A 23468-nucleotide genomic window follows, 5' to 3' on the forward strand; every position below is an offset into this window, starting at 1 on the left:
GTGGCAGTGGGACAAGGGGGAATGGTTTTATACTGACAGAGGAGAAATTTAGATGAGGTATTGGGAAGAAATTCTTCCTTGTGAGGGTGGTGAGGCCCTGGCACAGCTTGCCCTGTGGCTGCCCCATTGCTGGAAGTGTCCCAGGCCAGGCTGGACAGGGCCTGGAGCAACCTGGGATAGTGGAAGGTGTCCCTGCCCATGGCAGGGAGTGGAACTGGATGATCTTTAAGCTCTTTTCCAACCCAAACCATTCCACGATTCTGTGATTCTGTTACTCTCTGGGTGGAAGGCTGTGCATGGATCTAATCTAATCCTGCCCTCTGGCACTGCAAAGCAATTCCCCATCCTGTCACTCCTGGTCTTCCTCCAAAGTCCCTCTGCAGCTCTCCTGGAGCCCCTTCAGGCCCTGCAAGGGGCTCTCAGCTCTCCCTGGAGCCTTCTCCTCTCCAGGTGAGCACCCCCAGCTCTCCCAGCCTGGCTCCAGCCCTCGGAGCAGCTCCAGGGCCTGCTCTGGACTCTCTCCAGCAGCTGCACATCCTTCTGATGTGCACCCCCGGGCTCGATGCAGCACTGCAGGTGGGAGCTCACCTGAGCAGGGCACAGCAGCACAATCCCAGTTCCTTGCCTTGCTGCCCACCCTGCTGGGGATGAGGCCAGGACAGGGAAAACAGCCTGGAAAGCCTGCGAGGCCATGGCTGGAGGAGGAGGAGGATAAGGAGGAGGGGGAGGAGAAAGTGTTGCGTTGGAAGCTCATATCGGATATTTTTGCCCTTGGGAGGAACCGGAGGCAGGGCAGGGCAGGGTCCTGCGGGCAGCCACGGTGCGGGAGGCAGCAGGGAAGAGCCCGGAGCGGGGGAAAGCGATCCCACGCCATTTCCAGAGGGATCGCGGGCAGAGAGAGAACAGTGAGGAGACGGGGGGGAAAGGGAGGGGGCCGGGAAATGCTGCGGGGGAGGGCGGGGGACAGTCGGGCAGGAAGGGGCCGTGACACGGGGATGGGACCGTGACACGGGGGGGAAGCCGTGACACGAGGATGAATCGCGACACGGGGGGACACATCACGACCCTTTCCGGGTTTTCCCTCCGGGCCCGACGGGAAGCACCTTCCTCGTACGTGCTCCAGGAGAGGCTGCCGCGGGCGGGGCCTCGCGTGGGGCGGTCCCTGCCGGGGCGGGCGCTCCCTGGGGAAGCGCCGGCTGCCACTGCCGGTGGCCGCTCCCGGAGCGCTCCGCTCCGCCTGCCCGGGGGGCTCCGCCTCTGCCCCGCGCCCCCTGCTCTGCACCTGCCCGGGACACCCCCTTTGCGCATCCCCCCACGGGCCCCCTTTGCGCATCCCTCTGAGACCCCCAGCATCCCCCCCTTTGCAGACCCCTCTGCGCCCCTGCGAGTTCCTCCTGTCCTTTGCACCCCCCTCTGTCCATAGTCGGGGTCCCCTTCCCTTGGCACGCTCCTCTGTGACCCTCGGGGTCCCCCCTTTGCACACCCCTGTGTGACCCAGCCAAGGGGCGGTCCCCGGAACACCTCCCGCCCACTTTCCTGGAGTCCCCCCTTTGCACTTCCCTCTGTCCCTCCTCGGGGTCCCCCCTTTGCACCCCCCTCTGTCCATCCTCGGGATTCCCCCCTCTGCACCCCTCTCCGTCCATCCTCGGGATTTCCCCCTTTGCACCCCTCTCCCTCCATCCTCAGGATTCCCCCCTCTGCACCCCTCTCCGTCCATTCCCGGGATTCCCCTCTCGGCACCCCCCTCTGTCCATCCTCGGGGTCCCCCCTTTGCCCCCCCGGTGGCGGCCGCCGCTCCCGCCCCACTCGTGGGCGGCCCTTGGCGGGGCCCGTCCCCATCCCCGTCCCCATCCCGTCCCCTCCCGGGGCGGTGCCAGCGCGGGGCGGAGGCGGAACGCGGCGCCGGAGCCCAGCCCGTGTGTCCGTGTGCCCCCTCCCCGTGTCCCCGCAGCCCCGCCGCGATGTCGCGGCCGCTGTCGGACCAGGAGCGGCGGAAGCAGATCAGCATCCGCGGCATCGTGGGCGCAGAGAGCGTGGCCGAGCTGAAGCGGGGCTTCAACCGGCACCTGCACTTCACCCTGGTCAAGGACCGCAATGTGGCCACCCCACGCGATTACTACTTCGCCCTGGCCCACACCGTGCGGGATCACCTGGTGGGACGCTGGATCCGCACGCAGCAGTACTACTACGAGAAGGATCCCAAGGTGGGAGCGGTGGGAGATGGGGGGGAGCCCCTCCGTGCAGGGCGGGGTGCTGGGAGCCCCCCACGGCGGTTGTGGCTGGGGTGGGAACCATGGGAACCCCGTGGATGCGAACCCTCCCTCCGCGCCGGAACGGAGGGATTGGCGGGGCTCGGTTTTTCGTGGATTTAGGGCTGTTCCGGGAACTTTTCCGAGAGGAGGGACTGGACTTTACCGAGCGAGGCCACTGTCCTTTGCTCTGCAAAACAAACAGAGCCCGGCTTGGCCGGCAGCGGGGTGCAGGGCATGGGAACGCCGTTTGTTGTCCCGCGGCGCCGGCGTGGGTGCTGTCTACCAAAAGCAACTCCAAAGCGTTCCCGGGGGAATTATTGGAAAGGCTTAAAGGCACCCGAAGCCAACCGCGAACAGGTCTTGTTTAACACGAGTGATGCCAAGCGTGAGAGATCCGGTTTGTGCAGGAGCTGCTGTGCCGCTGCTCGTCCCGCTGGCTCGCTCGGGGCTCTGCCGCGGGGGGATTAAGCCCTAATCCCCCTCCTGACACCTGGACGTCCCTGTCGGCATCAATTTCCTCCCTGCCGGCACCTCGCTGGGACCGTGCCAGCCGCGCTAGCTCAGCGCTCCCCCGTGTTGTGTAGGGGCGAGGAAAAGGAGCCTCTTGCGGGGTTTGGGGTTGGGATTCCCCCGTGCAGCCGAGGTGAGCCGGGTGCTGCCTGCCTGGAGTCGCTGCTCCCGGTTCTGCTGGAGTCAAACCAGTAAATCCCGGTGGATCCTGCCCAGCGCACCCTGCCCGCCACAGGAGCGTTGGAACCAGGCGATCTCAGCGCTCCCTCCAAACCCAAACCATTTTAGGACTCCGGGATTCTATCCCACCTCCATTCCCCGCCCGACCCCGCGCAGGTCCTGGGGAAATCTGTCGAGTCAGCGACTTCCCCCAGCCTAAATCCTTCCTTAAAACCTGCCGGTGCTGACGCCGGGGCTCGGCTTACACAAGGCCGGAGCGGCCGCATCGTGCGCCCGCCGTGTCAGCGGCAGTGTCCCCTGCTGCCAGGGGACAGCAGAGGAAGCCCCATGTCCCCACAGCCACCGCCTGGCCCCGGCAGCTCGCTCGGTTTTCCGGTGGCTTTGCAGCCCGGAGTGACATTAGGAAACGGCTCCTCTTTAAAGTTTAATTTAGTGCTGCCACCGGTGACCATCCTGGAGCTGTCCCCGCCCTGGGACAGGGCAACGGGGCTTGTCCAAACGAAACAGCCTCTTCCCGGTTTGGGAAAGAGCAGGGCAGGGGCTGCAGGGCCACCCAGGAGCCCCACGCCTGGAATTCCTGGTGCAAACCACCCTGCTCTGTTGAAGCTGGGTTTTTTCCCTGCTTGTTTTTGAGATATCACACAATAGCAGCTCCTGGAGTCCAGGGGAGCCTCCTCCAGCCCTGGGCAAGGTGACCGCGGGGTGCTTTTCTCTTCCAGAGGATTTATTACCTCTCCCTGGAATTCCTGGTGCAGACCACCCTGCTCGGTTGAAGCTGGGTTTTTTCCCTGCTTGTTTTTGAGATATCACAATCACAGTTGTTTGTGATGTTTTTGAGATATCACACAATAGCTCCGGGGGAGCTTCCTCCAGCCCTGGGCAAGGTGACCGCGGGGTGCTTTTCTCTTCCAGAGGATTTATTACCTCTCCCTGGAATTCTACATGGGGCGGACGCTGCAGAACACGATGATTAACCTGGGGCTGCAGAACGCCTGTGACGAGGCTGTCTACCAGGTGAGCATCCCACGAGGGCTGAGGAGCTGCCCTGGGAGGGATCCGTGTTTGCCAGCTCCCGGGAATGTCCGTGTTTTGCTACATTGGCTGCACACTGCTCCCTGAGCCGCAGGAGATGGCTTAGGGAATAAAGGCTGCTCCAGAACCTGCCCTTGAGAGGCCTGGAGCTGCCCAGCCTGGCTGCTGTGTTCTGGGGAAGGCAGCAGATCCTGGAAGGACACTGGTGGTTGTGTGGATGAGGCTGTTCCTGTCCATGATCAGTGGCAGGGAGGAATAAAACCTTGAATTAAACCCAGCTGGGTGCTGGCACCAAGTGGCACTGGGGTTATCAAAGGGTTTTGGGTGGCTCCTTTTGTCCCCACCCTGTCACCTCTTGTGTTCAGCACCATCAGATGTGGCCAGGGTGGTTGCACAAGAGCAGGAACAGCTTTTGTGCAAACATTACAAAGGAGAGGAAGTTATTTTTAGGGGGGGGTTAAATTTTTTATCCACACTTGCTGTGACCAGGGGACATCAGGGCAGGGCAATGGACCAGAGGCCTCCACCTGAGCTCCCTAAGGAGTTTTGCATAGGCAAAACCACTTCCTCCTACAGCATCCTGGGCTGGAAAAATTAAATTTCCATGGAAAGGGGTGTAGGTGCTTCTCACCCTAAAGGGTGATGCCTGCAGTTGGGAGCAAGGGCACCTGGGTGCCTGTCCCAGAGGACGGAGGTGCTGAGGGAGCAGGAACACAGCACTTGGATCTGTCCCCAAGGGATTGGCATGCTGGGGGAGCAGGAATGTGGCACCCAGGTGCCTTCCCCCAGGAACAGGGGTGCTGGGGGTGCAGGAATATTCCACCTGGGTGGCTGCCTCAAGGAGTAGGGGGTTCTGGAACAGGTAGGGAACAGGAAGCTGGTGCCTGCCCCTGCAGGACTGCAGCCATGGAGAGAGGGAGCAGGCCTGGAATAAGCTCTCAGAGCCCTTGGAAGTGTCTGAAACCCCAAGGGCAGCATTGGTTATAGTTTGGTGCCACCCACCCCCAGATCTTACCCATGGCGAGGTCAAGGGTGTGAATGTCCCTTGTAAAGGCTGGTAGAGTGACCTTAAACATGGGAGAAGGCCCCTGCCATGGCACAGAGACACAGCTGAGGGGGAGAGCAGCTGCTTTGTGTTCAAATCACAGCGTCCCACCTGCAGAGATGGGTCTTGTGGGATTGGGTGCCTTCCCAGCCCTCCTGGAGCCCACCTGCAAGGGATTGTGTGCCAACAGTGCCCCCCCTCTGTGGGGCTGGCCACCCTGGCAGTCTCCAGCCCCTCTCCTTTTTCCCATCTGTAGCTCGGGCTGGACATGGAAGAGCTGGAGGAAATCGAGGAGGATGCTGGGCTGGGCAACGGGGGTCTGGGCAGGCTGGCAGGTGAGTGACCCCCCCAGGTGGTGGGATCATCTCTGAGGGCTTTACATCCACCATGGGAAGTCCCTAATCCTGGGGGTTATTGCTCCAGCCTTTCCAGCACGGAGCAAGGTGCTGCTGGGTGGCTGCTGGCCCTGGCTCCTGTCCCTGTGGGGCTTGTGGCTGTCCCAGGGAGAAGGACATCTGCCAGGGCTGCAAGGCTCCCAGCTGACTGCTCTCCTCTCCCCTGGGCAGCCTGCTTCCTGGACTCCATGGCCACGCTGGGGCTGGCAGCCTACGGCTACGGCATCCGCTACGAGTACGGCATCTTCAACCAGAAGATCCGGGACGGGTGGCAGGTATGGCTGGGGATGAGTGGCCCTCACTGTCCCCTGGCGCAGCTGGAACCTCACATTCACCTCCTCCCCCTTAGATTGGGGGGCACAGACACTTCCCCTCGGCTCAGAGGCTGCTGCTGTGTGATTTTTAGAATTTAAGAGATATTTTCGTGAACAAATGTAACTTCTTAACCCAGTGCAAGCTCACAGCTCCATCCCTTGTCCCAAGGCCAAGGGTAGCCTTGCTCAGGGCCACCCCAAGAGCTGCTCCATGGCTGCCTGGAGCGGGTGAGGATGGAGCAGTTGCGTTCCTCTTGTGGACGAGGCTGATTTGGAAATGCAAATTAGCAGTTCATTCGGGTTTGTCCCCATCCCCATGGAAGGCACAGACACCCCAGAGTGCTCCTGGGTGGTGCCTCCAGGCTCACCCTGCTTTGCCAAAATCCAGGTTTAGGGTGGACACACTCAGAGCATCCTCCCCTTGCCATGAGCAGAGCCTTTCCCAGCCATCCTGGCCCAGCCATCGTGCAGGGGGGGGGATCCCCAGGGCAGGGTGGCCCTGTCACTGCTGTGGCTCCCTCTGGCAGGTGGAAGAAGCCGATGACTGGCTCCGGCACGGCAATCCCTGGGAGAAGGCCCGTCCTGAGTACATGCTGCCCGTGCACTTCTATGGCCGTGTGGAGCACTCTGCCTCTGGTGCCAAGTGGATCGACACCCAGGTAAGGGTTGGGGACAGGAATGTCCCTTGCATGGCTTGTCCTGTCATTTGGGGGGCTCTCCCTGGCTGGCTGCACCCCAGGGACGAGTCCTGTAGAATCTCTGCCGGGAAGGTTGGGCTGGGATGGAAAAGGCAGTGGCGGGGCAAACTGGGGAGGAGGTGGACACGGGGATGAGGACAGATTTGGCTGCTCCACATCTGCAGCCAAGCTGTCCATCCGTGGAAGTGTCCAAGGCTGGGTTGGATGGAGTTTGGAGGAATTTGGTCTAGTGGGAAGTGTCCCTGACCATGACAGAGGGTTGGAACAAGATGGACTTTAAGGTCACTTCCAACCCAAACCATTCTGGGATTACACCAAAAGCAGCTCCAGCAGGAATAAATTAAACCTAAATTAAGCTGCTCCTGACCTTTACAAGGCCCTCTCCATGCCCTGAGCACTTCTGGCAGACGCCAGCCAGCAGGCAGAGCCAGAGGGGTGTCCCCATGCAGGGGTACCAAGGACGTCCCACCCGTGCAGGGACACCTCGCTGAGCTCAGCCCTGAGCGGGAGGCTCTGTGGGATGGGAGGGCTCCAGGGGGAGCCTGGGGGGGATCCCATCCCAATTCCAGCTGCCCTGGGGATGTCACAGGTGGTGCTGGCACTGCCCTACGACACGCCCGTGCCCGGCTACATGAACAACACCGTCAACACCATGCGCCTGTGGTCGGCCCGCGCTCCCAACGACTTCAACCTGCGCGACTGTAAGTGGGAGCTGGGCAGGGTGGGGAGAGCTGAGGGGGTCCCACGCCCACCTGACCCTCTGCTCCTCCCCAGTCAACGTCGGGGACTACATCCAGGCCGTGCTGGACAGGAACCTGGCGGAGAACATCTCCCGGGTGCTCTACCCCAACGACAACGTGAGTCGTGGTGTTTTAGGGATGGATAAAGACCTGCCTCCCCTCCCAGGTGGAGGGGGAAAGGGAGCAGCCCCTCACTCCAGGATGCTGCAGAGATGTTTTTAGTTGTGTTTCAAGCTGCCTGCAGTGCTTGGATGAGGGCTGCTGCCTGTCACCAGGATGAATCTGTTCCCCTGAGCTTTGCCCGGAGCGAGTGGGGATGAGCAGGCCCTGCTGCAGGAACATTCCTTGAGTCTCAGAATGTAACGTGAAGGCAAACTCCTGAACGCTGCTGGTGTTACCCTGGTGGCCCTTTGCAGCCATAGGACCAGAGGTTGTGCCTCAAATTGCTGTTTGCACCCCAGCCCTCTTGCTGTGGGAGCTCCTGCCAGGCTGGCACAGAGGTGTGGTGGGACACACAACCCTTCCCTAGCCACAAACCAAGCTGTGGAGCAGGAAAAAAAGGGAAGCTCTTCTTGCCTCTGCAGCCTGTTTGTGGCAGGTCCTGATGGTGTTTTTCCAAATTAATCCTCCTCCAGCCTTCCCAGCTGGTGAGGAGAGCTGGGGGCACTGCAGCTCCAGCAGTGAGGTTATCTCCTGCAGCTTTTCCTTTGCAGACCATCAGGTTGGTGTTTTTTGCTGCATGAATGGTGATTAAATCCTTGTCTTGGAGATAGCTCCTATAGCTTCTCTTCCCATTGTCCTGGTACCTTTCCTTGCAGCCAAAAGGTTCAAACCACTGAGAGCGGGTTTTGACCATGCTCAGCTGGGGTTTAACCTGTTTGTACCAGACGTCCCAAACCCTCATCCTGGAATCTGGGAAGCAAGAGGAGCTTGGGATTACACCTGGTGCTGGGGGAAGCACACCCTGGGAAAACCTTCCCCCGGGAAGTGCAGTGAATCCTGCAGGAATCCTGCAGTTCCCTGCTCCTCTGCCCACAGTTCTTTGAAGGAAAGGAGCTGAGGCTGAAGCAGGAGTACTTTGTCGTGGCTGCCACCCTCCAGGACATCATCCGCCGCTTCAAAGCATCCAAATTCGGGAGCACGGACAGCGTCCGCACCGTGTTTGATTCCTTCCCGGACCAGGTACGAGCCAGGGCTGCTCTCACCTCTGCCCTGGAGCTTCTTTCAACACCTCCCAGAGGATGCAGATGTTTGTAGGCCCTCCCTGGGGTTCCCAGTGTCCCCCTCGTGTCCTCACGTGCCACCCTGCTGTCCCAGGTTGCCATCCAGCTGAATGACACGCACCCTGCCATGGCCATCCCTGAGCTGATGAGGATTTTCGTGGACATTGAGAAGCTGCCATGGGATAAGGTAGGGACGCCCCACCTGGTCTCCTGCACTTGCACCCACCTGGCCATGGTGGAGGAGCCAGTTTTGTGGCTGCTGGGAATGATGTGGAGCAGTCAGGCTGGGTTTAGCTGGTGTGGGCTGGGAGGAGCTGGCTGGGCTGTGCTGCTGGGCGTGGTGGGAGGACCAAGGGTGGGTTCTGGCACTTGAGGTGTGACTGAGCACTGGCTCTTCCTGCCAGGCCTGGGACATCACCAAAAGGACCTTTGCCTACACCAACCACACGGTGCTTCCCGAAGCCCTGGAGCGCTGGCCCGTGGACCTGGTGGAGAAGCTGCTCCCCAGGCACCTGCAGATCATCTATGAGATCAACCAGAGACACCTGGATGTGAGTGCCTGGGAGCCTCTCTCTGGACAGGGGGACGGGGATGTACTGTCAGGATGAGGGACACGCACAAACTGATGATGTTGGGTGTGGGGCTGGGGGATTCCAGCTGCTATTTTGGGAAGTTCTTGTGTAGGAGAGCCCAGCAGCACATTGCTATCCTGCAGTTGGTGACTGTGGAGAGGCATCACCCGTTGCTTCAGGAACTTGAGAGCTGGCATTTCTTTACTTTCTGAGTGCTGAATTCATCCTGGGAAAGATGATGTTGGGAGTGGTTCGACCTCCTGGTCTGGCAGCACAAGGCTTTTGCCCAAATGGCCTCATTGGCCAAGTGTGTGTCCCCAAACCCCTCTGTGTGGCAGCTTGGGGGCGTCCTTCTATCCAGAGACATCCATGCCAAGAAAGGGCACCCTTTGGAGCGAGTTTGCACCACCACAACAGAGTGAAAGCCACCGCTCTGGCTGGTGTCAAATGCACTGGGGACATTGCTGTGGCCCCTCCTCGTAAGCCATGGGATGGGACATCCCTCAGTGCCACCCCCTCTCACCACCTCCCTGGCTCCACCGGCAGCACATCGCGTCCCTGTTCCCTAACGACGTGGACCGGCTGCGGAGGATGTCCCTGATCGAGGAGGGGGACACCAAGAGGATCAACATGGCCCATCTCTGCATCGTGGGCTCCCACGCCGTCAACGGCGTGGCCAAGATCCACTCCGAGATCGTCAAGACTCAAGTGTGAGTGAGGGCAGGGCGGTGCTGGTGGGTCACCCTCGCCTGGGAAGGGGTGGTGGTGCCAGGTGGGCGAGGCTGGAGCTGTGCCATCCTCACCCTCGCAGATTCGAGGACTTTGCGGAGCTGGAGCCGGAGAAGTTCCAGAACAAGACCAACGGGATCACCCCGCGGCGCTGGCTCCTGCTCTGCAACCCGGGGCTGGCCGAGCTCATCGCAGAGGTACCGGCACAGGGGGGGCGCCCTGCGGCCACTGACCCTCCCCTGCTGAGCCCAGGGTGCCACAAGAACCCCAACCATTCACATCTTCTGGATGGTTGAGGAGGTCAGGGTCGAGGGAGGGAATTCTGCCCCTCTGCTCCGCTCAGGTGAGACCTCACCTGCAAAGCTGCCTTCAGCCCTGGGGTCTCCAACAGCAGAAGGATGTGGAGCTGCTGGAGCAAGTCCAAAGGAGGCCATGGAGATGCTCCTGACTCTGCCTGCCTGGGAGTGTTCAGCTGGAGGAGGCTTCCTTAGAGCCCCTTCAAGTGCCTAAAGGGGCTCCAGGAGAGCTGGGGAGGGACTGGGGACAAGGTCTGGAGGGACAGGAGAAGGAGGAATGGATGTAAACTGACAGAGGACAGGGTTTGACGGGATATTGGCAAGAAATTCTTGCGTATGTGGGTGGTGAGTCCCTGGCACTGGGTGCCCAGAGAAGCTGTGGCTGCCTCATCCCTGGAAGTGTTTCAGGCCAGCTTGGACAGGGCTTGGAGCAACCTGGGATAGTGGGAGGTGTCCCTGCCATGGCAGGGGGTTGGAACTGGATGATGTTCAAGATCTCTTCCATCCCACCATCAGCATGTGCCCTTGCTCCTGTTGCAGAAAATCGGGGAAGATTACGTGCGGGACCTGAGCCAGCTGACCAAGCTGCACAAGTTTGTGGACGACGACCTCTTCATCCGGGAGGTGGCCAAAGTGAAGCAGGTGAGGGGCGTGGGCAGGGGGAGCAGAGAGCGGGCGCTGAGGAGCCCTGGGGGCTGACGTGGTCCCTGCCCTGGCCCAGGAGAACAAGGTGAAGTTCGCGCTGTACCTGGAGAAGGAGTACAAGGTGAAAATCAACCCTTCCTCCATGTTCGACGTGCACGTGAAGAGGATCCACGAGTACAAGCGGCAGCTGATGAACTGCCTGCACATCATCACCATGTACAACCGTAAGCCACCACGCCCCCAGGGGACAAGGTGCCCCAGGGCTGCAGCAGTGTCCCTGTGCCCCACATCCCACAGTAACCCTGCTGTTTCCCCCAGGAATCAGGAGGGATCCTGCCAAGCTGTTTGTGCCCAGGACAGTGATCATCGGAGGCAAGGTAAGTTGGGTCAGGGGTTTTAGAGATTTTGGAGGAAGTCCTTGGGAGTGTCCTGGGGGATGTGGGTGCAGATGTCTCATGGGGCCACGTCTCTGCAACTCCATGACAGGAGGGTGCAGCTGGCATGGATCGGTCACTTCTTCCAGGGAACGAGGGACATGACAGAGGAAACGGCCTCGAGCTGTGCCAAGGGAGGTTTAGATGGGATATTAAGAAAAAATCCTTCTTCAAAAGGGTTGTCAGGCATTGGAACAACTGCCCAGGGCAGTGGTGGAGTCCTCATCCCTGGAGGAATAAAAGACATGTGGGTATGGCTCTTGGGGACATGGGTCAGTGGTGACCTTGACAGTGCAGGGCGAACAGTTGGATTCAAGGGCTTTTCCAACTTAAACAATTCCATAATTCCATGGTGTTAAGTCCAGGAAGTTGTCCAAGAAGCACTGGAGTAGCACTGGTGCTTCAACCCAAGCAAGTTTGGGTGGGGATTGGACAACCATCTGCTGTCTGTGCTCATGAAAGCTACCAAAACTGTTGTGGTGTAACACATGTTGGATTAGGTGATGGCAACAGGGATGAACAGGTTGTTCCCTGGACACTGGGAGCTGGGTGTGCCTCACCTGCCCCTGGCACCAGCCCTCCTGGCTCACCTGTGGCTTTTCCCCCAGGCTGCCCCAGGATACCACATGGCTAAAATGATCATCAAGCTCATTAACGCCGTGGCTCAGGTGGTGAACAACGACCCCGTGGTGGGCAGCAAGCTGAAGGTCATCTTCCTGGAGAACTACAGGGTGTCCCTGGCAGAGAAAGGTACCTTGGGTGGGACATGCTGTGGGGAGGGGGTGTCCCTCCATCCCGTGGCTCCCACCATGGTCCTTCAGCAGGAAGCAAACCCAAAGCTGGTCACCACGAGTCCCTCGTGTGTTTTGTTGGCAGTGATCCCTGCGACCGACCTGTCGGAGCAGATCTCCACAGCGGGCACCGAGGCCTCGGGGACGGGCAACATGAAGTTCATGCTGAACGGGGCTCTGACCATCGGCACCATGGATGGAGCCAACGTGGAGATGGCCGAGGAGGCTGGAGAGGAAAACCTGTTCATCTTCGGCATGAGGGTGGAGGATGTCACGGAGCTGGACAGGAAAGGGTGAGGGCCGGGGATGCCACAGGGCTGCCACCTCAGGTGCCTGGGGCAGCACCATTTTATGGCCTCCTTCCCTCCAGGTACAACGCCCAGCTCTACTACGACCGGCTCCCTGAGCTGAAACAGGCTGTGGACCAGATTAAAAGTGGCTTCTTCTCCCCAAAAGACCCCAACCTCTTCAATGACGTGGTCAACATGCTCTTCCACCACGACAGGTGAGGTGCTGGGGTACCATCCATCCCCTGGGCTGGATGTTGCACATGGATGATGCTCTTCAGGCAAGGATTCTCCGTGGATGGCCACTGTCACAATAATGCCTTTGGGTGCACAGCCCTTCCAGATGATTTGAGGCATCTCGAGGGCTTCCCTGGCCAGAGCACTTGTCAGCCATGGGCATTGGGATTGGAGAAATGCTTTCCCTGCATTTCCCTCCTGGAGCCTTCAGGGTTCTTTACCAACAAGGCTTGGGGAGAGGCTTTGTGTTGGAGGACGTCTGTCAGAGACAGGATTAGATCGATGTCTGAAGGCGTTTTTGGGGTTTTTGGGACGCCTCTGTGTGTGGGGGGCTGGGCTCCGGCCGGGCTCTGCTGGGGCAGCCCAGACCCCTCAGCCTGGCAGAGCTGTCAATCATGGAGCCTTGGTGCGTGAGGGCTGTGCTAACCGAGCCTCTGATTGGCCAACCTGCCTATCAATCACACTTGGGGCAGCACTAGCCAGCCTCCAATTGGTTGAGCGACCAGCAGTCCCGCCGATGGGCGGGTCCATGAAGGGCTGTGGGTATAAAAGGGGCTGAGGGCTTTATGGCCGATCTTGCCGTGACATCTTCCCTGGAGTTTCTGCCTCACCCACGCTGGAGGCCAGCTGTGTGCTTTTTCTGTACCTTTTCCATCTTTCTCTCTCTCTCTCCTTCTGTTAATCCTTTCACGAAGCTTTATGGCTAACATAACATCTTCAGGTTTTAAAGGTTTTCCCAGTTAAATGGGCTAAGCAAATGCTAAATAAATGCTAAGGAAATGCTTGATACTAAATTAATGTTAAGTAATGCTATGATAAGTGGTTTTCCATTGAATTCAACATTGTATTTACTTTTAATACAGTGTTGTATTTTTTGCCAAAATTTCCTTCATTTGCTCTGTTTTCGCAAGTAAACTTTTGTGTGATTTTTACCTCTTGAGAATATCTGGTGGGGATTTCTCCTTTGCACCAAAACGGAGTAAAGGAACCTTGAGTTTAAGCCCTGGATTTAAGGGTCTGGGGTGTAACAGCACCTCCCATCAGGCATCCTGCACTCCTATTTCTACTGCTCTTGACTCCTGCTTTCTTCACTACAGGTTTAAAGTCTTTGCAGACTACGAGGCTTATGTCAAGTGCCAGGAGAAGGTCAGCGAGCTGTACCTGGTGAGTGCCAGCCCGGGGACAGGGCAGGGAGCTGTGCTGGGACACAACATCCCAGCCTGGAGAAGGGATGTACTCAGAGATGAGGCTGGATCCCAGAGCATCCCTGGCTGAGGACCAGCCTTGGGGCCAACCCCACCCCTCGCCTTTAGCCTGGAGAAAAGGAGACTCAGGGGTGCCCTCATCACTCTCTACAGCTCCTGAAAGGTGCCTGTGCTCAGCTGGGGTTGTTCTCCTTCTCCAGGCAGCACTGACACAACCAGAGGACACAGCCTCGAGCTGTGCCAAGGGAAATTTAGGTTGGATATTAGGAAAAGTTATGGAAAGTGTGATGAAGTTCTGGAATGGTGGCCCGGGGAGGTGGTGGAGTCACCATCCCTGGGGGTGTTTAACAAAGCCTGGATGTGGCACTGGGTGCCAGGGCTGAGTTGAGCTGTTGGGGCTGGGTTGGACTCGATGACCTTGAAGGTCTCTTCCAACCCGGTCATTCTGGGAATTCCTTTCAGAACTCCAAGGCCTGGACCAAGATGGTCATCAGGAACATCGCGGCGGCCGGCAAGTTCTCCAGCGACCGCACCATCAAGGAGTACGCCCGGGACATCTGGCACGTGGAGCCCTCGGACCTGAAGATCCCCCCGCCCAACGAGCCCCGGGACGCGGGGCAGGACAAGACCCCCAACGGCACCGCGGCGTAGGGGCCGCGAGCACGTGCGCTGTACAATTCTCTGCTGTCTGAGTCTCTGTGTTTGCTGCTGCTGCTGCTGGCTTTCCCTAGGGGTGGGCAGGAGGGGAGGGGTTTTTATAACGCAAGTGTCGTGTGGGAAGCGAGACCACGTCGCCCTGTTGCTTGCATTAGGTGCTAAAAATAAAAAAGTGCCATCGGAGTCCAAAGGGGGCTGTTTGCTGGAGCCTAAAATGAGGGCTGGGCTTGCTTCCACCAGTGCTGGTGCATTGCTGGGCTGGGCAGCACAGCTGGATGCAGCTGGACACAGCTGTCTGGGCCCTCACAGCTGCTGCTGAAGCAGGGTAGGGAGGTGCCAGGCCCATGTGGCCCCCCCAGTGTCACCAGTGGGATGCTCCCGGTCGTGGCTCTGGTGGCCCAGGCCACATCAGTGTCTCCATCCCTCGAGTAACCTGCAGCATCCTGGAGGCAGAGGGTGACTTAAAAGTTTCTTAGTAGTTTTTATTACTTACAGCAGTAAGTTCAGTGCCATGGGGGGGTCCCGGAGTGGATTTGAGGGAGCATGGGATCAGTGCAGGCAGCAACTGGCATCACTTCATGTTTAAGAAGTCTCTGCAACAAGATGTAATAAATCTTACACTGTGTCACTGAGCCTCCTGTGCTGCGTCAGAGCCTGATTTGTGATCCCTGCACGCAGGGCTGAGCTGGGCTTGGAGCATCTCTGCACCCAGAGCAAAGAGGAGCTGGTGTCCCCAGAGCCACCCAGGCTGAGGACAGGCTCAGGGCAGTGGGGAGTGACTGAAGTTTAGAAAGTGATGCCAGCAGACACCGTGGGGAGGGGAAGGAGCAGGGGGCAGGCAGCAGGAGAGGAGGCCCCAGTGGAAGGGGGAGGCTAAGGCTCATCCCGTGCCCCCCCATTTCTGTGGAGCAGCACTTACTTCACCAGGGCAGGCAGCTCCGGGTTGAAGGAGATGTAGTCGTGGCCCAAGCCCAGCTTATGAGGAAAGGTGATGAACTTCACCTTGGATTTGTCCTTGTAGGCTTTGAGTGCTGTCTCGTAGAGCTGCCACAGGGCAGGAGCACGGTTACTGCACAGGCAGGGACCCCAAACCCCTCCTGGTGTGTGGCCACCCCCTTCCTGGCCACTTCAGCCTCCAAAGCCAGGCTCAAAGCCCGGGTGGCAGGTGCCCACCTTGTGTCCCAGCTTCGGAGGCACGACTCCATCATCTTCTGCGTGCAGGATGAGGAGGGGGCAGCCCAGCACCTTCACACTGTGGGCAGCAAGCACAGCCCTGAGGATGCTCCCCAGAGCCAACAGAGCCCCAGGAGCCTCCCCAATCCCTGTGAAAATTCCCACAGCACCCTGGCCCCCCAGCACTGCCCCTCAGAGCCATCCTCATGCCCAGCTGGGTGACGCCCATGCTGCTTGCCCTGGCATGGCAGCACCGAGCACCCTAATCACCTTAACCCCCAATTACAGGGTCACCAGCTTTCAAAAGCACCCATCAATCAAATGGATTTTGGGCAGGCTCTGTGTGCTGCAAGGAACAGGAGTGCCAAAAAAAAGGATGGTGGCTTGTGGACTTTGCTCAATAATCAAACTGCTACCTGCCATTGTGCAAACAAAAAGCCACTTCTGAAGTATGAGTAAGCTGGGTCAACACAGGAGGGCAGGAATTTCAATGGGGTGACTGACACCTCTCCTCAGCCAGGTGGTCCTGGCATCATTCCCACAGCCCCGGGGGTCTGCTGTGCCCCTTCCCACCAGGAACTCACTTCTCATCACTGCGGAAGAACATTCCTGCCCGAGCCATGGAGTCCAGGATGAGGTACTCAAAACCTGGGAACTGCCGGTAGATCTGGCAGGGAGAGAGTTTGGGGGTGCTAAACCATGGCTGGCTTCAGCTGTGAGAGGGGACACCCAGGCATCTGGGGCTGTCACTGCTGGGGGACCCCACAGGCAGAGCCCCCAGACTCACCTTGGTGATGGGGATGTTGGCGGCTGCGTCTCGGATGTTGGTGTAGGGAGACTCCAGGACAACAGCATCAACCTGGACCCCTGAGGGCAGAGTGGGCATGGCTTTGAGGGGCTGTCCCCCCTGCCAGGCTGCTGCCACACTCCCCCCCCCAGGCAGCAGTGGGGCCAAGATGTCCCCATCCCAGCAGGGAGGATAGGGAGGGCTCCTCATCTCTGCGGCCCCAAAATCAGGCCAGGGCTGTGCAGAGCCTCAGGGTGACACAGCATGGGGACAGCCCATCCATGCTGGCCCTCACCTCGCTCCTCCTGCAGTTTCCTCGCTGCGTTGGTGGCAATCCTGTGACAGGAGAGGTGACAGTGAGGGGGAGCAGCACAGGGGGACACACAGCTCCCTGAGGTTCCCCTTGTTGGCTGCGTTTGGCTTTGCTGGCTCCACCAAGGAGCTGCTCCGAGCCCTTGGTCCATCCCCAGGTGGCACCAGTCTGGCAGCAGTGTCACATGGGCTCTGGTGTGTCCCCATCCTGCCCCCCGCACCTACCCTGTCCCCAGGGAATGTCCCCAGAAGAGGATGCTGCTGTTCCCACTCCGTGCTTTCACCCAGTCATAGAGTGCCAGGACATCTGTGTTGAAGCCACTCTCTGAGGGGTGTCCAGTGGAGTCCCCATAGCCTGTGGGGGACACAGCTCGGTGTCATGACCCTGGTGGGGACAGACCCCCAGAGGGGGACCACCCAGTGATAGGCAAGGGGACAACTTTACCTCTGTAGTCGAGAGCCAGGATGTGGAAGTCAGCAGCCCCCATCGTCTGTCAGAGCAGCACTGAGTTATGTCCTGGCAGGAGATGCACCCCAGGACCCCCAGCACGGCCCATTCACTCTGCACAGGGTCTCTGTGGGGTCCCCAGGGCCAGCAGGAGCCTTACTGCCCGCAGGTCCCAGTGTCCCCACAGGCCACCACTTACCTTCAAGAACTGGACACGGTGTCTCGCAGCCCTGATGGGGAAAATGGGGTTAGACCTCGGGGGGACCCCAAGGGACCCTCCCCTCCAGCACCAGCGCAGGTGAGGAACCAGGGTGACCTGATCCCAGAAGGGAAGAGCTGGATGCTGTGGGTGGGTTTTGACTTTTCCCTTTATTTTATAGGGATTTTCCTTGACTGCTGGGGTCAGAGACCTCCGCAGCAGCCCCGGCCCCGCAGCACTGCTGGCTGCTGCCTCAAGTTTGCTGCTTCTCAGCCCAGAGCAGCCATCCTGCCCTGCTCCTGGCCCTGCAGCAGCAGCTCAGGAACTCACCTGGTGCCCCCGTTGCCGTGCAGGTAGATGATCACGGGGTGAGCATCAGCAAGAGCCTCCTCGTACCAGCGCTGGTCCTTGCCCTGCGCCTCGGCCCCTCTGCTGCCGGGCACCGTGTGCCTGGGGGGGACAGCAGGGTTACCCCGGGGGCTCCACCAGGACACTGCTGTCCCCCACGGGACGCTGGGGATGTCCTGAGGACGTCCTGCTCACCAGATGCCAACGGTGACGCCCGGCTCGGTGGTGAGGTACAGGCTGATGGTGTTGTTCACCAGCAGCTCCGGCCGCCGAAAGTCCACGAAGAAAGGGAAGGCCACTGATGGAGAAATCACAGCCATCATCCAGAATCCTCTCACCCAGTTGTTTCATACAATTCTTTCTACATCAGTGTGTTATTTATAATAAATTATCAAGGGCCACGCTGAGGCAGACGGGCTGAGCCCTCTGCCACCTCCTCCCACCCGAATTTCCAGCCCCGCTGATGCTGAGCGTGCCTGGGCGTGTCGTGGCTGCAGGCAGTAAACAGGGTGGGCAGCAGCACCTCATTAGAGCTTGCAAAACACGGGCAAAGATCCCTCCGTGCCTCCTCTGCCAGCCCAGGGCACGGCAGGAGAAACGCCGTCCCGGTGCCACCCGGGCACGGGCACGGTGCCACCCACGCTTTGGGGGGGTCTGCAGAAACCAGAATCCCTGGGAGGGGTTCTGGTGGTGGGGACAGCCCCGGGATACTCACGGAAGTTCAGGTAGACGAATTTGTTGAGCAGGCTGGGGAAGAGGCGGATGAGGAAGGGCACGGAGGCGTAGGTGAGGAGCGGGGCCAGGAGGAGCGTGCGCAGCCATGGCAGCCAGGAGCGCCGGGCCCTGCCGGGGAGCCGCCTGTCAGCACATCCCACCCATGCCAGGGGATCTGGGGGGCAGCTCCCCATTCCCAATCCCAGCCAGGAGGGTTGGATACGGCCGCAAGGGCATGGGGGAGATCCCAACCCCTCCGGGAGTGGGAACCGGATCCTCGTATCGGTGCTGTGCTTGGCTTTTGGGGACAGAGCCGAGGTGTCTTGTGGTGCCACAGGGTGACACAGGCTCTGATTTGGTCCCCACGCCCTCCCACGGGGCGCCTGGAGGCAGGAAGGGCAGGGAATGTGCCAGGGCTGGGAGCTGCAAGTCAAACCTGCAATAAGGAGCAACCGATACTCTGTGACACCGCCCCGAGCACAGATGTGCCCCAAGCCTGGCCCGAAGAGCTTCTGCCACACCCCAGGGACAAGGGGGAAGGAGGGAAAGGGGTTTGGGGGTGATGTCCCCCAGGGCCACCAGCACCACCTCCAACAGTGCCCTGCCATTCCAGGGCTGCCCCAAGGTTCTGCTCAAACCAGGCCTCGCTGTCCCACAAGTGACCCCAACACCCCATCATTGGCCCACAAGTGACCCCAGACCCATAGGTGACCCCAAACCCCATCAGCAACACGTAAGTGACCCTAAAACCCCATAGAGATCCACAAGTGCCCCCCAAACCCCATAACTGACCCATAAGTGGCCCCAAACCGGCCCTCACTGCTCCACAAGTGACCCCAACACCCCATCATTGGCCCACAAGTGACCCCAGACCCATAGGTGACCCCAAACCCCATCAGCAACACGTAAGTGACCCTAAAACCCCATAAGAGACCCACAAGTGCTCCCCAAACCCCATAACTGACCGACAAGTGACCCTAAAACCCCATTAGGGACCCATAAGTGCCCCCAACCCCCATAAGTGACCCTAAAACCCCATAAGTGACCCACAAGTGACCCTAAAACCCCATTAGCGACCCACAAATGGCCCCCAAACCCCATAACTGACCACACAAGAGGCCCCAAACCAGCTCTCGCTGCCCCACAAGTAATCCCAGAACACCAAAACCTCTAAGTGACCCCACAAGTGACCCCAGGACACTATTAGCGACCCTAAAACCCCATAAGTGACCCCAAAGCAGCCCCAGCAGCGAGCCCCAGCCCCCGGGTGGGAAAGGAAAGGCAAGAGCTGCAGCTTTCCCTCTGGGTTAGGGGTGATGGGGAAATCAGCGTGGGCACGGGGGATTTAGGGCAGAGGGTGGTGATGGCAGCCAGACCCCGAGCAGGTCACAAAGCACCCGCTCCCTTCCCTGCCCTGGGAATGCTGCTGGACCCTGAAGGATGCCCAAGGGGTGCCAGGGCACGATGGCATCGGCGCCCAGGGAATGGGGACAGTCCCAGCATGGTGTAGGATGGCAGGGGCTGTGCGGGTGCTCAAATCCCGGTTATCCCCCAGGACGATGGGACAGCCGGGAATGTCCCCGGGGAGGCTGCGGGGAATGGTCAGGGGGCCCTCGCACAGCACCTGCCACAGGGGACCGCGGGGACAGCAGGGTGACAAGCCACAGCACGGCCACAGGGCAGGACCGCGGCAGGGTGACACAGCCACACGGCCACCGCGCGGGGTCACGGCGCCGGCAGGGTGACACGGGGACACGGCCAGTGCGGAGTCCCTGTTACGGCAAGATGAGCCGGGGACACGGCCACGGCATGGGCTGGCGCCAGCCACAGGGTGACACGGCAGCGGGGACAGACACGGGGTCACGGCCCAGCAGGGTGACCAGGCCACGGCGTGGGGACACAGGAGCACGGGGTGACAGCCCCGGCGGGGCAGCACGGCCACGGCACGGGGACAGAGCCACGGCACGGGGGACAGCGCATGGGACGCGACAGGGGACAAGGGGACAGGGCTGGCACGGGGACGCGCGGCTCGGGGCAGCACGGCGGTGTCCCCACGCTGATGTCCCCACGGTGGCGGGTACTCACCGCCCGTGCCGGGCCACGCCGAGCCTGCCCTCCGCCCGGCCAATGTCGCCAATGTCGCCGCTGCCGCCGCCGCTGTCGCCGTCCCCACCGCGCCGCCGCATCGCTGCGCTCACGACAGCGCCGACAGGCCACGCCCACCGCAGGGGACACGCCCGCGTCACGGGGACACGGCCGTGTCACCAGGACACGCCCATGACACGCCCATCCGCGCCTCGGTTACAGGGACGGGGACAGGGACACCCGCGGTGTCGCCGCCCGCGGCAGCGGACTGGGGGGACCCGGCCGGGCTGCAGCCCCTTGTCCCCCAGGGCTGGCTGGGTGCCAGGGGTCTCTGGCAGGGTGACATCCCCTTGTCCCCCAGGGCTGGCTGGGTCCCAGGGGTCTCTGGCAGGGTGACAGTCCCTTGTCCCCCAGGGCTGGCTGGGTGCCAGGGGTCTCTGGCAGGGTGACAGTCCCTTGTCCCCCAGGGCTGGCTGGGTCCCAGGGGTCTCTGGCAGGGTGACATCCCCTTGTCCCCCAGGGCTGGCTGGGTGCCAAGAGGTCACTGGCAGGGTGACAGTCCCTTGTCCCCCAGGGCTGGCTGGGTGCCAAGAGGTCACTGGCAGGGTGACATCCCTTTGTCCCCCAGGGCTGGCTGGGTCCCAGAGGATCTCTGGCAGGGTGACAGCCCCTTGTCCCCCAGGGCTGGCTGGGTTCAGGGGGTCTCTGGCAGGGTGGCATCTCCTTGTCCCCCAGGGCTGGCCGTGTCTAGAGGGACACCATCAGGGTGGCAGTCCCCTGTCCCCCAGGGACCCCAGGAGATCTGCAGTCCCCTTTGACCCAGGGCTGGGTGGGTTTTGAGGGGACCCTAGAAAATCTGCAGTCTCCTGTCCCCCAAAAGAGGCCAGGGGGAGCATAGGGCCAGCAGTAAGGTGACACACCAGGGAAAACAGCCTTGCCCCGGGCGAGGAGCACAGAGGGAAAGCTTCCGGGTTCAAAAATAAAAAATAATTTTTAAAATGGTTTAACACTGAAGCTGGTGGCCCCAGGATGCAGCAGGAAGGGTGGAAACCTGCTGCTGCCTGCCCTCCCAGCTGAGCCTCCCACCTGCAGCTCTGTCAGCCTGAGTCAGCTGGGCCTTTTCAGGATGAAACGTTCCCACCAGCAGAGAAATATCCCTGTTTCAGCAGAATTCCCTGTGCAAACCTGCCAGGTGCAGGAGGATGTGCTGCTGGAAGGCACCCACAGCTGGGCCAGCCCTTCAGCACCTCACCTGTCAGTGGGGCCCACAGCAGGGACCCCATAAATCAACTGTGGGAGGGCTGGGGACAAACCTTTTCCCAGAGGAGCGGCCACCCAGGCTGGCGTTTGGAGCTGCTTTTATCCACAGTAAGACCTGGGCTGCTTTTCCTGAGTTGGAATCATGGAATCCCAAAATGGTTTGGGTTAAAGGGGTCTTGAAGACCATCCCATCCCACCCCACCCCCTGCCATGGGCAGGGACACCTTCCACTGTCCCAGGCTGCTCCAAGCCCTGTCCAGCCTGGCCTTGGACACTGCCAGGGATCCAGGGGCAGCCACAGCTTCTCTGGGAATTCTATTCCAGGGCCTCCCCACCCTGACAGGGAGCAATTCTTTCCCAATATCTAATCTAACCCTGCCTCAGCAGCAAAATGCAAATCCAGAGACAAACAGGTCCGGCCAAACCGGGGCTGTGGGCAGGCGCTGCGCGTTCCCCACCAGCAGCTGCTGCAATAAGGTGGCACAAGCCAGCCCGAGCTGCTCTTCCCATGCCTCAGGGCCAGGAGAAAGGGGAAATGACCAACAAATCCAGCTGGTTTCACAAGCCAGAGCTTTTCCTTCCACCCCCAATTTTTCCCCATTCCCAGCTAGTTTCACCAGAGCTTTTCCTTTCACCCCAATTTTTCCCCATTCATTCCCAGCTGCTTTCACAGGGTAGAGCTTTTCCCTCCACCCCCAATTTTTCCCCATTCCCAGCTAGTTTCACCAGAGCTTTTCCTTTCACCTCAAATTTTCCCCATTCTTTCCCAGTTGCTTTCACAAACCAGAGCTTTTCCTTTCACCCCAAATTTTTCCCCATTCTTTCCCAGCTGCTTTCACAAACCAAAGCTTTTCCCTCCACCCCCAATTTTTCCCCATTCTTTCCCAGCTGCTTTCACAAACCAGAGCTTTTCCTTTCACCCCCAATTTTTCCCCATTCTTTCCCAGCTGCTTTCACAAACCAAAGCTTTTCCATCCACCCCGATTTTTCCCCATTCCCAGTGAGTGCTGGAGCTGCAGCTCGGCAGTGAATTCTCATAGGAGAGGTGATCCCCAACAACTCCAGTGATGCCCACAGGGCTGGGCAAGATGCCAGAGCAGTCTGGAGCTCCTGAGGGCTGGAAGGGGCTGGCACAGAGCTCGGAAATCTCCGAGTGCTCACCAGGATGGAGCAACCACCCAAATATTTCTTGCCACAAGGAGCCAGCAGAGCAAACACGAGGTTTTCCTGGGCTGAAGGGAGGATGCTCGGGTGGGATGAGGCGGGATGAGGCCCGGCAGGCGGGGATGGAGGGCGGTCGTGCGCTGGGAGCCGGACGGGCGATGGCAGCAGCGAGCCGCGGCCGAGGAGCGGCGGTGCCACTGCGGCTGAGCAGGGCTCGCCTTTGTTTTGTGCAAAAAATAGCAAAGTTTGGGCTTATGTCATCGCAAACTTCTCCCGGCACCAGCTGGGAGATGGGGAGGTTCCCTCCAGCTGTTTTGTTTTGTTTTCCTACAGCGTCTTTTCCTTTTTCCCTTTATGTTTTGCTGGTGCCTCACGGCTTTTTTTAAATTACTGTCATTTTTCTGAATTTTTTGGCTATTTGACGACCTTCTTCCCCCTGTCCTGGCCGGGGTGAGGGGGCTCCTGTGCCAAACAGGGCACAGCTGGAAAGACCCCAGGAATGCAGGAGCAGCTCCCAGCTCGCCGCTCGGCAGCCGGACTTTTCCTCGCCCTAGAACAAAGCACCCCATTGTTCAGGGAAAATGGGAAGGAAAGCGTGACGGAGCAGCCAGAGCCAAGCCGGGGGTCACCCACAGCCGTGCCCCTGGTTTGGGTGGCACCGTGCCAGCCGCGCATCCATCGGCGGCTGCTGTCCCGCGATCCCCGTGCTTCCCACACGTCCCGGTTTTTGTGACGC

General features: G+C 59.9%; 2 protein-coding genes across 3 annotated transcripts; one reads left to right on the top strand and one right to left on the bottom strand.

Moving 5' to 3' along the window:
- The first annotated feature begins 757 nt into the window (after positions 1–757).
- Positions 758–14872, top strand: PYGL (glycogen phosphorylase L). Of its 2 annotated transcripts, XM_038138185.1 has the most exons (21): positions 758–905; positions 1952–2204; positions 3855–3956; positions 5276–5354; positions 5586–5689; positions 6256–6387; positions 7016–7127; positions 7201–7283; positions 8205–8348; positions 8484–8576; positions 8794–8940; positions 9508–9671; positions 9773–9887; positions 10527–10628; positions 10708–10855; positions 10950–11008; positions 11674–11815; positions 11942–12149; positions 12227–12361; positions 13478–13544; positions 14048–14419. In XM_038138185.1, exons 2-21 carry the CDS (start codon positions 1962–1964, stop codon positions 14234–14236), a joined length of 2568 nt encoding a protein of 855 aa, XP_037994113.1. In that variant the 5' UTR covers positions 758–905; positions 1952–1961; the 3' UTR covers positions 14237–14419. The 2 variants fall into 2 exon arrangements, with proteins under 2 accessions (XP_037994113.1, XP_037994114.1); XM_038138186.1 differs by lacking the exon at positions 758–905 and having other exon boundaries at positions 1874–2204; positions 14048–14872.
- Positions 14699–20465, bottom strand: ABHD12B (abhydrolase domain containing 12B). The gene is made up of 13 exons (XM_038138187.1): positions 20309–20465; positions 18225–18352; positions 17705–17807; positions 17492–17611; positions 17162–17192; positions 16960–17005; positions 16740–16869; positions 16498–16538; positions 16203–16282; positions 16000–16082; positions 15416–15494; positions 15162–15286; positions 14699–14835 (listed from the first exon to the last, which is right to left on the bottom strand). Exons 1-13 carry the CDS (start codon positions 20407–20409, stop codon positions 14814–14816), a joined length of 1089 nt encoding a protein of 362 aa, XP_037994115.1. The 5' UTR covers positions 20410–20465; the 3' UTR covers positions 14699–14813.
- Positions 20466–23468: the final 3003 nt, after the last annotated feature.

This window comes from Motacilla alba, chromosome 5 (assembly GCF_015832195.1).
Source record: "Motacilla alba alba isolate MOTALB_02 chromosome 5, Motacilla_alba_V1.0_pri, whole genome shotgun sequence".
Taxonomy (NCBI): Eukaryota; Metazoa; Chordata; class Aves; order Passeriformes; family Motacillidae; genus Motacilla; species Motacilla alba.

What these genes read in the sequence shown, in the direction of transcription:
- PYGL (XM_038138185.1), top strand. Translation starts at nt 1,962, where the DNA reads ATGTCGCGGCCGCTGTCGGACCAGGAGCGGCGGAAGCAGATCAGCATC. An exon ending in TCAACCAGAGACACCTGGAT is followed by an intron (nt 8,941 to 9,507) that starts GTGAGTGCCTGG and finishes CTCCACCGGCAG; the next exon opens with CACATCGCGTCCCTGTTCCC. An exon ending in ATGCTCTTCCACCACGACAG is followed by an intron (nt 12,362 to 13,477) that starts GTGAGGTGCTGG and finishes TCTTCACTACAG; the next exon opens with GTTTAAAGTCTTTGCAGACT.
- ABHD12B (XM_038138187.1), bottom strand. Translation starts at nt 20,409, where the DNA reads ATGCGGCGGCGCGGTGGGGACGGCGACAGCGGCGGCGGCAGCGGCGAC. An exon ending in CCAACATCCCCATCACCAAG is followed by an intron (nt 16,083 to 16,202) that starts GTGAGTCTGGGG and finishes TCTCCCTGCCAG; the next exon opens with ATCTACCGGCAGTTCCCAGG. An exon ending in GAGCTGCCTGCCCTGGTGAA is followed by an intron (nt 14,836 to 15,161) that starts GTAAGTGCTGCT and finishes ATCTTGTTGCAG; the next exon opens with AGACTTCTTAAACATGAAGT.